This window comes from Elgaria multicarinata, chromosome 7 (genome assembly GCF_023053635.1).
Source record: "Elgaria multicarinata webbii isolate HBS135686 ecotype San Diego chromosome 7, rElgMul1.1.pri, whole genome shotgun sequence".
NCBI classification, from domain to species: Eukaryota; Metazoa; Chordata; class Lepidosauria; order Squamata; family Anguidae; genus Elgaria; species Elgaria multicarinata.
Window position 1 is genome coordinate 111,665,607 of NC_086177.1, and position 16,127 is coordinate 111,681,733.

Genomic DNA, 16,127 nt, shown 5'->3' on the forward strand with positions numbered 1-16,127 from the left:
TAAGTAACTGGTTCCATTGTTGTACTGCTCTAACAGTCAGGAAGTTTTTCCTGATGTCCAGCTGGAACCTGGCTTCCTTTAACTTGAGCCCATTATTCGGTGTCCTGCACTCTGGGAGGATCGAGAAGAGATCCCGGTCCTCCTTTGTGGGACAACCTTTTAAGTATTTGAAGAGTGCTATCATGTCTCCCCTCAATCTTCTCTTCTCCAGGCTGCATGTCCACTGAAAATGTTTATCAATTGCCATACATGTGCTCGCATTCTACTTTATGCTTGCTCAACTTCCCCAGTTCAATTTTCTGTAAATTTCCAATTTTGTGAAAAAAATCTGTGTAGGCTGAATCACTCCAGCTTTAGAGTATGGAGAAAAGTTGTGCAAATTAGGGGGGAAATGCACCAATTTGGGTACACGTGTGCAAATCTCACATTTGACAGCTGCTCGGTTTGTACAATATTCCCGCTTGCACAGAGCGACACGTGATCACCACCACAAATAGGAATTGGGCACAAAATGAGCAGCGAGGTGGTGTTTTGGGAAAAGTTAGGGATCTCCAACATTAGAGAGTTGCAAATTTCCCTACTGAAATGCACAGGGATACACACATGTGCTGGATCAATCCTTAAACAGTATACATTTAATTTTTGGAAGTCTAGCAAAGTAACAAGTAGCCACAGGTCATCCTAGCAAAATAAATTAATGAAGTTCTTCTCCTTTGAGGGATGATCCACTATATGAACAATGAAGTCATTTTCTACATGAGGATCCTTCTGTAGGCACAGTGGCACCGTCCACAGCTTTCTGGCACTGTTCTGATAATAATATTGTATGCCTGATCATAGGAACTCTGCAAAAGAGCTTTGTGGGGAGCTTTGTGTGACTATCACGGAGTCATACAGCATGGAGGAACAGTAGATTTCCAATCTTCCATTTTTTCATGATGACCCGAGCCCTGTGCAAATGTCTACCCTCACACAATTCTAGTTATGTGAGGAGGGTAGAGTGGGATTATACTTGCTGGCCCAGGCCCTTCTGCCACATTCATGTCATCTGGGCCACTGCCTTCCATGTGTTGTAGGGGAATGGGAGATCTAAAGCAGGGAGACTGGTCTATGTCTATAGGTTCCCTGCATCATTTAGAACCCTGATTGTGTGGGTTTCTAAACCCGTAGTGTTCCTACACCTGGATAGCAGGCTTCACATTTCAGATCTTCCCCCTCAAAACACATGGAGAACTGTGGGATCAAGTGACCTTGGACACATGATCAAGAGGGTGGGACCAATGAAAGCATGGTCTCACCCTTCCCTCTCATGCAATGGCAATCATGTGAAGCCACATAGAGTTGATGTCTTCTAATCATTCCTGCCTGAAGCCATGGTGGTCCTTGAATGACTCATCTATCTCCCTCTCTCTCTCTCTCTCTATCTCTCTCTCTCTCCTGCTACAGAAAATCATGCACACGAGAAAACGTCACCAAGACATGTTTCAGGATTTGAATCGGAAGCTGCAGCATGCAGAGAAAGAGAAGGAGTCCCCGACAGCAGACAGCAAGGTGAGTCCAGAACCATCAAAACAAGAACTCCATCTTTCGGAGGGCTTAAACAGTGGACCATGCAAAGGAAGAATCAGAGAAATCCCAGGGCTTAGGATTTGTCCTCTTGGGTGGGCAACATCACGATGATTTCAATGCTAAGATGTTGCATCCATGTGGGGATTTGTGCATGTGGAAAATCCTGTTTCACTAGGGTGAGTGCTCTGGAGCAGTGACTGAAAAAGTACACTTCTGGACGCACAAAGGACTTCTCATGTTGCCTTGCCCTCTACAATTCCTTCTAGATAGAAATAAGGTGAAAGGGGGGTGAGTAAATCACTGGCTTTCACCGTTGAAATTGTCCCAGTTTGGCCAAAAGTTCTTTCTGAAGAACGTTTGACTGGTTCTTAAGGGGGATGGGGGGGGGAAGCTGTACTATGCTCCTTCTGTCCCAGTGCTATCAATTATGAATGACAGTGTGCCCCTAAGATCTCAGAGGGTTCTCTCCCGACCTTGGACATCCCAGGGATGGAAGCTGAGTTCTTAAATATGCATAGTATCCATGGCATTTCTAGGGATGTGAATCCCATGGCTCTTGCAGGGATGGGGAGAAATGTATTTGTTCAGTATTTCGATGCACATTACGTAATTTCTCACTTAGGAAGAAATAAGCAAACCAAAACTCAGATATCCTTTGAAATTCTCCCTTCTTTGAATGTTGTAGTGGACTTCTCCAATCAAAAAAATGCAAACAAAAATGTATATATTAAGGAAATGTGCACACGTGAATACATCTATTAGGGGAAAGAGCATTCACAAATGCTTGCAAAAGTATTATATTTTGTATAATACTCAAAATAGTGTATAAAAACCTGTATGAAGTTTCATATAGAGCACAGAGAGTTTGGGATGAACCAAAGTTGAATGAAAAAGATCTCATGAACTTTGAGATTTTTTTCATTCAACTTTGAGTGATGTAGAAGGGAGAATTTCACCAGTGGTGGCATTCATGGCCACAATTTTTCAGTGATAAGAGAAGCAAAATTCAGTGGATTGTCCCTTCCATTGAATTTGTAAAGCAACAGAGCCATCCCTTAGTCTGGGTTGGACAACCCTAGCTTCAATTGAGCTACAGGCCCTTCACAGCTGTACGTTTCATCTGACTGCTCTGTTTGGGTTTCGGTCCAATGCAAATGTGGTATAGAATTGTCTTCCACTTTTCATTGCGTTTTTAGCCTGGATATAGCAGAAGTACAGGATGCTTTAGGTTGTACCAATCTTCAGCCATTCCACATGGTCCACATGGCTGTATAGTCCAAAGACAGATTACAATGCTGCAGTGCCTTTCTTTCCCCAAGTACAGCATCCATCCCAGGACTTTCAGAGCTGGAGATATGCTTAGATCCCACAAAGGAATATACCTAAGTAGGCCATGCTGTCTGCACAAGGGACAGTAGTCTGTTGAGAGAAAGGGTCCATGGACTGGACTATGAGTTAATACCCTCTTCCAATTGTGACGTACATGGACTGGCTGTCACCATGATAAATATCTAGGGGTGACTGCCATGACACAGACTCTGAACACCAGGCCCGGCTGCGGCTACTAAGCCAAGCACCACCGCTTGATACGCCTGAGGCGAGGGACAAATACCGCTTTCCTCCAAACTATGTGGAGAAAGGGGTTAAATGGAGAAGGATTTCAATATATAACATAATGCACTGTGAATTATATGTGCTGAGGTGAATTATTGTCAGAGTGGGTGTTAAATAAATAAACTTCAGATCATAAATGCCAAACAGACATGTGGGATTTTTGTGGTCATGAAAACAAAATAATTAAAATTTATTTTAAAAGTTCACAAGCTTTGTCTCGAAATAAAACATTTTAAACCCTTTTTGAAACCTCTCATCCAATCCTTCCACCCATTCATGTACACGCTTTCCTTTCTCTCACACAATCACTCTTGAGCTTTATTATCAGTATTGTTTAATATATAGGAACTGACTATGTGCACACCACACTCAAAAGACACCCCTCTGTACACTGAACCTCAAACTTTCCAGAACCCAAGTACTCTACACACCAAGAGCTAAAGCACTAAAGGCTGAAGACTCTGAGAGTACCTAAAATATCTCTCCCAAATCCCCTCAGTCATTCCTTTATCTATATCACTCCTCCCCATTCCTAAGACATTCTAACTCCATCCACTCAGGTCAACATTCTAAGCACCACAGACTTACCAATTTCAGACATACGTTAAGGAACTGACTTGTGGGGTGTAACGCCACAGTAACCTCATTACACCAGTTTTAAAATCTCTTCACTGACTGCCAATTAGTTTCCGGGCAAAGTACAAAGTGTTGGTTATTACCTTTAAAGCCCTACATGGTTTGGGTCCAGGCTACTTGCGGGATCGCCTTCTCCTGTACAATCCACCCTGCACACTCAGGTCCTCTAGGAAAAATCTACTTCAGCTAGCAAAAACTAGATTAACTGTTACCCAGAGGACCTTCTCTTCTGCTGCTCCCAGACTGCGGAACGGCCTGCCGGAGGAGACTCATCAGCTTAACAGTCTACTAGCATTCAAGAAAGCTATAAAGACTGATCTCTTCTGGCAGGCCTATCCAGTGGAATTTTAAGATTTTTAAAAATGTTTTTAGGATGTTTTTTAGGATGTTTTTAACAATGTATATTATGTTTTAATTGAGTGTTATGTATTTTATCTTTTATTGTTGTTCCCCGCCTTGATCAAAATGGAGAGGCGGACAAAAAATAAATTATTATTATTATTATTATTATTATTATTATTATTATTCTGACAGGTCATAGGTAGCCAACATGACATATATTTTGTACATATGGAGCAAGCCATAAAGTTTCGTGATATCCCTTGATAGTAGTAGGAAGGTTGATGGAGGTAGCTATGATATAAGGCAGGATGCAGAATCTCTGACACTGGAGAGACTGAAATACATCACCTGATGGTCACTTCACCTGATGTCATCAGGTCTGTGCAGGGCCAGGTGAGAGTCATTCTTCCCCCTCCCCTTCTAGTTCCCCATCCTTGCCATAGATTCAGGTGAGCACAGCTGCCTACTCCCCATCCCAGTAAATCAAAAGCCAATGCACCCAAACCAAAGCAGGGGGGCTGCACGTATAAGAAGAGTGGGCTCTAAGAAAATAAGAAGTGCCACACTGGATCAGACAAAGAGTCCATCTAGTCCAGCACTCTGTCCACACAGTGGCCAACCAGCTGTCGACGAGGGACCAACAAAGCAGGACATGGTGCAACAGCACCCTCCTACCCATGTTCCCTGGCAACTGGTGCACACAGGCTTACTGTCTCAGATACTGGAGGTAGCACATAACCTTCAGGGCTAGTAACCATGGATAGCCTTCTCCTCCAGGAATTTATCCAACCCCCTTTTAAAGCCATCCAAATTGGTGGCCATCACTACATCTAGGGCTCTGTAGTATCACGGCCTCATACTTTTAACTGGACGTGTGACACACGTATCAAAATAGTTGTTTAGGATTGAGCGAATTAGTAGGCAGGTATGGAGAAGTTCCACCTGAGCAACGGCTTTCTATGGAGGAATTCTGGTTGTGTTTTCAAGATCACTGTCATTTATTCCGCTTGATTAACCTAGAATTGATCTGACGGCAATATCAGCCTTTGGTTTTAGAAGAGATAGCTACTGCAGTTCCCCTTGATTAGGGTACATCCAAAAAAGTACTTTCTCTGTGGTGTCTCTGGGAAACTAAGAAGGCCAAGAAAGCAACCCTGCATGCCAGCTACTTAGGGATTCATAGAATCATAGAATAGCAGAGTTGGAAGGGGCCTACAAGGCCATCGAGTCCAACCCCCTGCTCAATGCAGGAATTTTACAGATTGCTCTTCATTTGTGATTCCCTCTTCCCTAGGGTGACCATATGAAAAGGAGGACAGGGCTCCTGTATCTTTAACAGTTGCATAGAAAAGGGAATCATTTGTATATATGGAGAACCTGGTGAAATTTCTCTTTCTTCACAACTGTTAAAGGTGCAGGAGCTATACTAGAGTGACCAGATTTAAAAGAGGGCAGGGCTCCTGCAGCTTTAACTACTGTGATGAAGAGGGAATTTCCCCAGGTTCTCCATATATACAAATGACACCTGCTGAAATTCCCTTTTCAATACAACGGTTAAAGATACAGGAGCCCTGTCCTCCTTTTCAAGTGGTCACCCTACTCTTCCCCCAACCCACAATGAAGTTAACAGGAAATGCTCTTGTCTGGTTACACCCATTTCTCATTATTTCATGGTGCTCTTGGGCATATCAGCTATATTTTGTTTGTTTTTTCAGTGTGTGCCAACCCATCTATATTGCTCAAAGGGGGGAAAAACACCCTGTTCTCTCTTGTATGTTTAGGGTCTAAAACGATGGAGTGTTTCTTCAGGCGGAAGTGATAAAACTAATGCTAGCGTAAGTCTTACTGCCTGCGTTTTCTTCAAGATACTCATAGATATCCTCTTCCTTCCAAACCTGGCCATGATGATGCATGTCTTCAAATGCATTTCCTCATCAGCACACACCTCTGGCCCTTGCTGTCAAGAGCCAAGCACCCCTTGAATGCTCCCTCGACCCTTCCACACCTGACATCACACAGCAAGAGGACCCAGACAGGTATTCCAATACATCCGCCTGCATTGTAAAAGCCTTGACTGCATTCCTCCAACGCCATCCCAAATTGACCGTCCCGTGCCTTGCCAGTATCCAAAGATGGCAGCTTTTCCTATCTTTGTCACGAGCATGTTTTATCATCATGAAACTTCTCCTAATCCTACCAACAGTTTACTTTCCAACAGGTGAAAAGAAACATGAAATGCTCTCAAAACCATTCACAGTTAATAGTGGTTTCCCAAGAGTATTTTTTGGTGCGGTTTCCTTGATTTTCTCTCCCCCTGACCTCCACTTATTTGATAGCTAAAATCTACTCCATCATCTTCTAAGATGTGAAAAATTAATAGCATGTTCTTGCACCCAGCTTGCATTCTCTTTGATATAATTACTTCTACATAACTGATCTTGACTTTCCCAAGTACACCTCCCCATAGAGAGATGTAGCGCATGAGCTCAGTGATTTATTTATTTATTTATTTATTTATTACATTTTTATACCGCCCAATAGCCGAAGCTCTCTGGGCAGTTCACAAAAATTAAAACCATAATAAAAACAACCCAACAGGTTAAAAGCACAAATACAAAATACAGTATAAAAAGCACAACCAGGATAAAACCACGCAGCAAAGTTGATATAAGATTAAAATACAGAGTTAGAACAGTAAAATTTAAATTTAAGGTAAAATTAAGTGTTAAAATACTGAGAGAATAAAAAGGTCTTCAGCTGGCGATGAAAGGAGTGCAGTGTAGGTGCCAGGTGGAACTCTCTGGAGAGCTCATTCCACAGCCGGGGTGCCACAGCGGAGAAAGCCCTGCTCCTAGTAGCATTTCTGAGATGGGCTCCAAGGCAGTCACTCAGCTGTGCTTTGTTTGAGTACATACATGGCTTGCTAATCACCTGGTTGCTTCTATGATTCCTCTCGCCTCCATCACTGTGATCATGGAGAATTACTTAGGGCTCATCTACGCCAAGCAGAATATTCCACTATTTATTTATTTATATTTATTTATTTAAGGATTTTTATGCCGCCATTCAGCCAAAAAAAGGCTCTCACGGCGGCTTACAAAAGTATTTCTTGACAGTCCCTGCCCACAGGCTTACAATCTAAAAGACATGACACAAAAGGAAAGGGGATTGGGAGGGAGGAGGAGGAGGGGGAAAAGGAAAGCAAATTCAGGCACTACAATCTTAGTTGGAAAGTTCAGCAGTTACAGGGGACAGCAGGAGGGAGGGGGCTCTCAGCTGGAGCTGGACCCAGGCACGGTGGAGAGGTGCCTGGCTGCTGCTTCCTCCCTCACTGGTGGCCTCTGCAGAGACAGTTGGTAGCAGGAGGGAGGGGGCTCTCAGCTGGAGCTGGACCCAGGCACGGTGGAGAAATGCCTGGCTGCTGCTTCCTCCCTCACTGGTGGCCTCTGCAGAGACAGTTGGTAGCAGGAGGGAGGGGGCTCTCAGCTGGAGCTGGACCCAGGCACGGTGGAGAAATGCCTGGCTGTTGCTTCCTCCCTCACTGGTGGCCTCTGAAAGCAGAGTATATAAAAGGCAGGAGCCACACTACTGCTTTATAGCGGTATTGAAATGCACTGACAATTGACACATACCATATGCCACTTTCATACAGCTATATCCTGCTTGGTGTCTGGCTCTTGCCTTTTATATACCGCTTTCATAGTGCAATATCCCGCTTGGTGTAGATGAGCCCTTAGTTATAATTCTACCACTCAACCAATGGTTTCCAATCAATGGTTTAGATATTAAAGTATTAAAACAGTGGAGCTAAAACACAGGATGAATGAAAACCAAGGTGGACATACTTGAAAAGAACAGATCAACAAACCCCAATTTGACTAACCAAAAATAGGCCCTCATCTGTTCTCTGGAAGCAGACCAAAGAAGACGAAGGCAAGGGATCACATGTCCTCTGAAGTTCCAGAGTAAGTTATTCCATAATTCTGGAGCCACCACAAGCAGGACCATGGACGGCATAGGAGACACAAGTGGCATCATTGGTTTATGGTATTACTGGTTAAGGAGGGCCAGGATCTCTTCTCGATCCTCCCAGAGTGCAGGACACAGAATAACGGGCTCAAGTTAAAGGAAGCCAGATTCCAGCTGGACATCAGGAAAAACTTCCTGACTGTTAGAGCAGTACGACAATGGAATCAGTGACCTAGGGAGGTTGTGGGCTCTTCCACACTAGAGGCCTTCAAGAGGCAGCTGGACAACCATCTGTCAGGGATGCTTTAGGGTGGATTCCTGCATTGAGCAGGGGGTTGGACTCGATGGCCTTGTAGGCCCCTTCCAACTCTGCTATTCTATGATTCTATGATTCTATGAAAGGGAGGGTCCATGGCCCTGGTTATATGCCTATAGCATATAACTGGGCTTACCAAACTTCCTGCTTCTCCAGTTTGGTTCTATTTGCTCCCCAGAACAATAGATCAGAGGCCAAAGCCTTCCAAGGCATTTGGGCTTGCTTCTGTGTTTCAGAGTACACCAAAAAAGCACAGTCTCATACCTAGGATATTATTTGTGGCCCACCTGACTCAAAAGCTGGCAGTCAAGAGCTAAACCAAGGCTTCATTAATGCTTATTTCCATGTCAAAGTGGGAAACTTCCCTTGAAAGCTCCGCAAATTGCAAGTGCTCTCACCCTTTTCTGCCAAGTACCTGAACGCTAATCATCAGAGTTCCAAGAGATCCATGAAGAAAAAGTCTGATCCTTAAGGTTTGGGGAAACTGTGCAACTGGCACAAAGCACAGCTGAGTGACAGGCTTGGAGCCCATCTCAGAAATGCCCCAGAGTATTGAAAGCAAAAGAGCTGTGAAAACCCTGATCTTGGCCGCAGCTAGACCTAAGGTTCATCCTGGGATCATCCAGGGTTCGCCCCTGCCTGAGCACTGGATCCCCTGTGTGTCACCTAGATGAACAGGTTTGACCCCTGGACGATCCAGGGATAGACCTTAGGTCTAGCTATGGCCCTTGTCTGACTCAGAGCCTGTGGCTCAGTATCAGAACGCATGCTTTGAATGCAGAACATCCAAGATTATACCGCAGTCGTCTCCTGGTAGGATTGGAAATATTAAAGGCAAAACTGAAGTACTTTGGCCACATAATGAGAAGACAGGACACCCTGGAGAAGAGGCTGATGCTAGGGAAAGTGGAAGGCAAAAGGAAGAGGGGCCGACCAAGGGCAAGATGGATGGATGATATTCTGGAGGTGGTAGACTTGACCTTGGGGGAGCTAGGGGTGGCAACGGCCAACAGAAAGCTCTGGCGTGGGCTGGTCCATGAAGTCACGAAGAGTTGGAAACGACTGAACGAATAAACAACAACAAAAAATCCTGGAGAGCCATTGTTGCCAGTCCGTGTTGGCAATACCGGGCTAGAGGAACTCATGGTCCAACTCTGTATGAGGCGGCTTCCTGTGTTCCCTACCTCTGGGATACTCCCTGACCCAACTGAGCCACAAACTCTCCCTGTAAGCCAGGGGTGTTGAACCTCTTTCAATCTGACAGCTAGGGATGACTGCTTGTTTTCTGGCTTGGTGAGGTTTCAAGGTGTGTACAACTCACTGCGAACCTGTGAGCCCAACTGTGAGTTCATCCCCGCACTCTGGGAACGTCCCTGAAAATTTGGGAAGGTTCTGAAGCTTGCACAAATTTCTGAGCAATTCCTGGAAATTTCTGAGCATTTTGTGCAAAGTACAGCTGAAATTGTACACGTTACACGAATTTGGCCGTGATTTGCACGAATTTGGCTGAAATTTACACAAATTGCTCAGAAATTTAAACAAATTATATAACCTTTCCCTCTCTCCCCACAATGCACAAAGTGCCCCAGCTCTTTGCAGATTGAGTCACATCTCACAACAGGAACCAAAGCAATATCTGGTGGGCTGAGCCTAGGAAAACTAGTTGAACTCCAGCCCCCAAAGAGATTTGTCTGACATCACTATCAAGGACCAGATTCAATTTCGGAGAAGCTCTTGGAGGCCACATTTCAGGGGTGGGCAGGGCCTATGGCAAAAGGGGGCAAGGCCAAAATGTAAGTACAAGCCCTCCCCCAACCCTTGTGACTGGTAGGATCTCCGTCCTAGTCTGTCTGCAGCCCTGGCTAAAGTCATACTTCATTTATTTGTTCATTGTTTCTGTCCCGCACAGTAGTCAAAGCTATTAGCTGGGGTGGGAATGAGTGAGGGCTTACACAAGGTATTTAGACTGGACTCTGCCTGAGTTACAAGTTGGGTGGAGCTCGTTCAGACAAGCTCAGAGATACTAAGCTTGTCGGAATGTCTGTAACCTTGCCTAAAAGGCCTGTAATTTGGCCAAATAAATAAATAAATAGCTGCATCATGTAGGCCATTTGTGTAAAGGGCCTTGTACGTGAAACAATGAGGCACCATTTTTACACAAAATGGTGGCTTGCTGTGGAGTCAGGTGGCTGTTCGCTGGGTAACTATAGTAAGGGAGGCAGTGGTGGTGAAAATGTGAACAAAAGGAACCCAAAAGGCGACCACTGTAGAAACAAAATAAACCCAATGAATTAAATTGTCATTCAAAAAATTATACACACTTGTTTTTATTAAAATAACTATTTACAATCCAATGCTAATACAAGTCTACAACAATTAACTACCACATCAGTGTAGCATTTCATTACATATCAATAGCATTCAATTGTACTTAACAATCATTTCAAACCAAATTTTAAACAATCATTGCAGAAAATCCGACCCATAGACATCAAACACTTTAATCTAATCACAACAGTATATTAAGACCAAATTTAGTCAACAAGGTTCATGTTATTCCTTGTTTCGAAGTATCTTCTTCAAAAACGTTGGTCTTTGTACTCGCCAACAGGTAGTGGAAAGCTCACACAATCTCTCTTTATTAAGTTTTTCAAGGTGAGACCATCTTCCGGAATTATATCAAAATTGTGTAAAGGGCCTTGTACGTGAAACAATGAGGCACCATTTTTACACAAAATGGTGGCTTGCTGTGGAGTCAGGTGGCTGTTCGCTGGGTGCCTGTACCCCCATCCTGGCTTGTCCAGGGAGCCGAACAGGGGCGGGTCAGTGGTGGAGTCCATGGACAGGAGTGTGGAATGCCAAGCGGTAAGGACTCCGCCGGACTCTTCCCCACTCTCGGACTCTCGTGACATCCCTAACCAATACTGTTGGAGATGAAAAAGCTGAACAGTTCGAAGCAACGTTGTTGCCAATAGAAAGAGAAACTCATGCAGAGCTCACCCAGTTAGATGTGAGCTCTATGTGCCTGTGACATCTGTCACCCCCATTGATCGCCAGGGTTGATTCGACAGTTAGGACATCTTGCTTCAAAAGTCTGTATGATGTCAGGGCATTTCCCATCCTCAGGTTGGGTGATGCCTCAAGGCGTAACAGCTTAGCCTGCAATAACTAAACCCTAGAAAAAGATGAGGGGGGGTTTCTTTGTTCTTGCAGCACCTGGTATTTGCTTTGAAGGTGATGAAGGAAGCATTTCCTACTGTCTCTTTTTATCTGTAGGCAGGAAGAGGGACTGAACCCTACAAGTGCTTTCGGGTTGGTGCTTCAAACAGCCTTTTGCTTTAAATTGAAACCATGTATCAGCAAACCGGATGCCACAGAGAAAAGTGTGCAATTGTGGCATTCATTTATTTTCTTATCTTAGGCTGTTGCTAGACGAGGACTTAGCCCGGTGTGAAGCCTGGCTCCCTGCTGTGCGTGCAGACGCCGCCGGGCTAAATCCTCCCTTGACCCGGGATAACCGGATCCGCTTATGGCCCAGCTTTTCCGCTGTGGAAGGTCTAGCTACTTCCGTGGCTTTTCCCGGCTGCTCGCTTACTCGCGAGTAGCTGGGAGAAGCCACGCTGTGCCCATTGGGCCCGGGGGGGGGAAATCACAGGGGGAGATGGGGGCCGGGGGAAAGAGTGGACCTGGCAGGAGAGATGGGGGGGAAGAGCAGAGCCAGGGTGGGGAGATCACAGATGGGGGTGCGTGGAGGGGGCATCGGACATGGCAGGTGGGTGATTGGGTGGGCATGGCGAGTGGGGACGGGCGAGTGAGCGGGGGCGGACATGGTGAGTGGGGATGGGCGAGTGAGCGGGGGGCAGACATGGCGAGCAGGGGGAGGACGGGCAAGCGAGCGGGCAGGGGGGCATTAGACATTGTGGGGGAAAATCAGGGGCAGGGGGAGCGGGGAACCCTTTATTTTTTTAAAAAAAACCATTATCTTTCTGTTGGTGCGCTCCTGCACACATGGCCCTTTAATTCAAAAGAAAAATGGGGGACGCGATGGGGCTTTCCCTTTCCCCGTCACGTGTTACGTGTAGAAAAGGGCGATGGCCCACGCTAGCTGTAGCGCGGCCTCGCCCCGACTCCCCACCGGATTATCAGGTAGGTCTAGCAAGGCCCTTAGAATCATAGAATCGTAGAAGAGTAGAGTTGGAAGGGGCCTCTAAGGCCACCGAGTCCATATAGGCCTTTTCCAATTCTACTATTCTATGATCCCATATCTTTTCTTGCATTGTGATGATAAGAGCCAGTGTGGTGTAGTGGCTAAAGTGTTGGACTGGGAGTTGGGAGATCCAGGTTCTAGTCCCCACTTCGGTCATAGAAACCTACTGGGTGACTTTGGTCCAGTCACAGACTCTCAGCCCAACCTACCTCACAGGGTTGTTGTTGTGAGGATAAAATGGAGAGGAGAAGGATTATGTATGGTGCCTTGGGTTCCTTGGAGGGAAAAAAGTGGGATATAATGAATAAGTAAATAAATAAATAAGATTTTAGCTGCACGGTTAGTTTCTAAACATATGTAAATATATAGAAATATCTCGTCACTGGGAGGCTAGCTGAGGGGGGATAAGAAATACCGCAAGTGTTATTCTACTGGTGGAGAGGGAGTACCATCAGCAGATCTCAATTTCTGTTCACATGGAATGCAAGCGCCATGCATGCACACCTTCTCTCGTTGAATGCTGCATTTGTTTCTCTGCCCACTAACTTCAATCTTTCCCATGGCAGGTATTGCACATGGAAAATCCTTTTGTGAATGTTACTTACTAACACTATACAGTGTTGTTTGACAGAACGATGCAACAATTCTGAACAGTTTTAGGAGGATAAGAAGAATACCTCTATAGGCTGAATTTGGTGGCTTTATGAGAGGGACCTGCTCAATTTGTTTCTAAGTAATTTGCAGGATACCACAAAGTGTCGGGTGGTTGGAGTAACAGAAGGAGAACCCATGAACCATTGTAGAAGGTCACATTCATGTACAACAGGGAAAGATGGCAAATCGCAACCACAATTGGATCTACGTATTTTTAAAAAAATTATATATAGCAATCACAGTGTTGAGGTCGGAGCAGGGCCACAGGTCCAGGGGGATTTAAACTGTCTCCTCCTATGCAGTTGTCCAAAGCCAAAATGCCCCCCACCTCTGGGCCAGTATTAGCCCGTGGGGTGGCAGAATCAGCAAGACCTCAGTATGTGAAGGTTCTCCACGTTCCACCCTGGAGCTTGATCTGCCTCGCTCCCATGTTTGATCGCCATCTATTTCGCTTTTCATTCGAACCACAGACGTGTGCATTTTGGAATGCATTTTTGAAAGTGTGCAGCCCTCCCCTCCCACATACTAAAAAGAGAACAGACAGATACATTTTTAGAAGTGCACCTTTTTTTAAAAAAATGAGAATGAAAGCTCAGCAACGGTGTGTTTTGCCCCCAAAATATGCACTCACATTTGCGTTCACATTTGGAGGTGCGGGCCCTTTCTACACCTAAAGATTATCCCAGGAAAATGAAGGGATCATCCGGGATCCCCCATGTGTCATTTGGATGCACAGGGATGATCCCGGGACGATCCCGGGGAAAAAGGCAGGTGGAGAAACAGCCTATGTCTCTTTTGTTTCAGTTTTCTTTTCCGGCCTTTATAAATACTTGTTTTAAAAATAATTAATTTTAAATGAAAACTAGCTCTTGGTTTTTCCAGAGCCATTTTGATTGAACAAAAGGTTTGCGACTGATGAATCTAACCAATTAAGCAGCTAATTGTTGCAGCCCTCCTCTTACGTACTGGCTTTGAAATCTCACCTGTTCCTTCCTCATCTATGTTTTGTTTTCGTTTTCGTTTTCAATTTCTCTACAGCAAGAAAAACAGCAGACACCAAACAAGAGACCCTGGGAAGGGATCCGGAAGGTCCATTCACCACCAGCGTGGGTTAAAAAGGACATGGAACCTGTTGCACCGTCTCCTTTGGAACTCAAAACTGTAGAGTGGGAAAAGGCAGGCGCCACAATCCCCCTGGTGGGACAAGACATTATTGATCTCCAGACAGAGGTCTGAGGAGGAAAAGAGAAGAGAAAAGAGACTCTTAGGATGTCTTTTCCCCACTGGAAAATACAAAACAGATACAAAACACAAACAGATAAGATTTTTTTAAAAAAAGAAAAAGAACCCATTACATGGAATCAAAATGAAGAGAGCAAACGTCGGTTGGTTTCTGTTTGAAACCTTGCAGTTAAAAGGAAGAAACTATGGAGTAACCTTTGTATTGTTCTCTGCAGACAGAGTTGGGGGGAACTATTACTTTGTAGAACATAGTAGCAGTAGGTGCAGAATGAAATCCGGTCCTTCCCAGGTAAGGAAAGGAGGCCAGGGGGGAGAGGAAGCAGGCCAAGGGGAAGGAAGAGAAATGGGGGGTGGGGAGGATTTGGGTTTTGAAAACATGAAATCAGCTTCGGGCCCTTAGATGCAAATCGATGGTTGGAGGATCTTTATCAAGAGGATGCTGATGACCGTGCTTTGGCAATGGATGTCAAGAATGATGTTGCAATCAGAAGGAACAATTCAGTAGGACTCATACCAAGCAGTGGGTGTCCACTGTTCCACTGGACACCGCCTACTACCAGTTGGGTGTTGGAGAAGTGGTGGGTGGAAAAGAAAGACGCCCATCTTCCTTCTGCCCCCTTGCTACCACCTGGATGGAATTTGAAACTGAGATTCTCAACCAAGAAGTGGCCTCCTCATCAAATTGGATTAGGTGGATATCAAAGGATTTGAAGTTGTTGCAAAATGGTGGGATGGGAGAGGGGGGGTCAGGTGGGAGACTCCAAAATGTCTTCTTCCATAGTGGATTTTCTGAACTCTTCGGTAAGAACAATAACACAAGTGTGATGTATGGACTATGAAGAGGACTCCTCTTAAAACAATTAAGATTCACGCAACACTGTCTCCAGACAGAAAGACCTTGACTGGGTAGGGGAGGGTTTTTAAAACAAACAATGAACAAAAAAGAATGTAGGTCATTATATTGACTGTTAGTAGATCATAGACAAGCTCATTGTGGGCCTTTGTACAAAAGGTTCATGTGGCCTCATTTTTTCCCCCCTTTGTTTTCAAACGTCTTGACAACATCTTTGCCCCGTCTGCTTTCTCAAAGTGGACAAACCCCAGTTAACAGACCTGGAGAAGTTGAGGAAATGGAGAGCTTTGCCTTAGGACTCTGAGACAAATTGAAAAACAAAACAAAAACAATGAGTAACATCCACTTGGGAAAAAAAATCTATTTTTTCTTCTTTTTCTTTTCTTCAATAAAAAGAGAACTTGAAACCCAAGGACTTTCCTTTCTTTGACTTGTGTCGTTCCAAACTTCATATATTGGTTCCATGCAAATTGGGCAAGGATGCCAAGCTATTCTTCCAACTTTGCCCCCAAGGAAAAAGTGGGGGAGCATCTAACATTCAGGTCTTTCTTGTCAAGTGGTTTGGAATATTGTATTGTGTTGAGGAAACTACCCAATACCGTATGCTCCTTTCTCTTGACCCAGGGTTAAAAAATAAAGAAATGTCTGATCCCAAAGACATTGAAATCAGAACTGTCATGTTGAAAACAGAGTCGAATTTATGATTCTGTAAGAACTCAACAGGG

General features: G+C 44.7%; 1 protein-coding gene across 1 annotated transcript in view; it reads left to right on the forward strand.

Moving 5' to 3' along the window:
* Nucleotides 1–14,679, forward strand: part of ADGRB1 (adhesion G protein-coupled receptor B1) — a 472,654-nt gene extending 457,975 nt beyond the window's left edge. Inside the window, exons 31-33 of the mRNA XM_063131218.1 lie at nucleotides 1,447–1,551; nucleotides 5,943–5,996; nucleotides 14,346–14,679. Coding sequence (XP_062987288.1) covers nucleotides 1,447–1,551; nucleotides 5,943–5,996; nucleotides 14,346–14,543 — 357 coding nt within the window. The 3' untranslated portion in view covers nucleotides 14,544–14,679. The remainder of the gene's footprint in view (nucleotides 1–1,446; nucleotides 1,552–5,942; nucleotides 5,997–14,345) is intronic.
* Nucleotides 14,680–16,127: the final 1,448 nt, after the last annotated feature.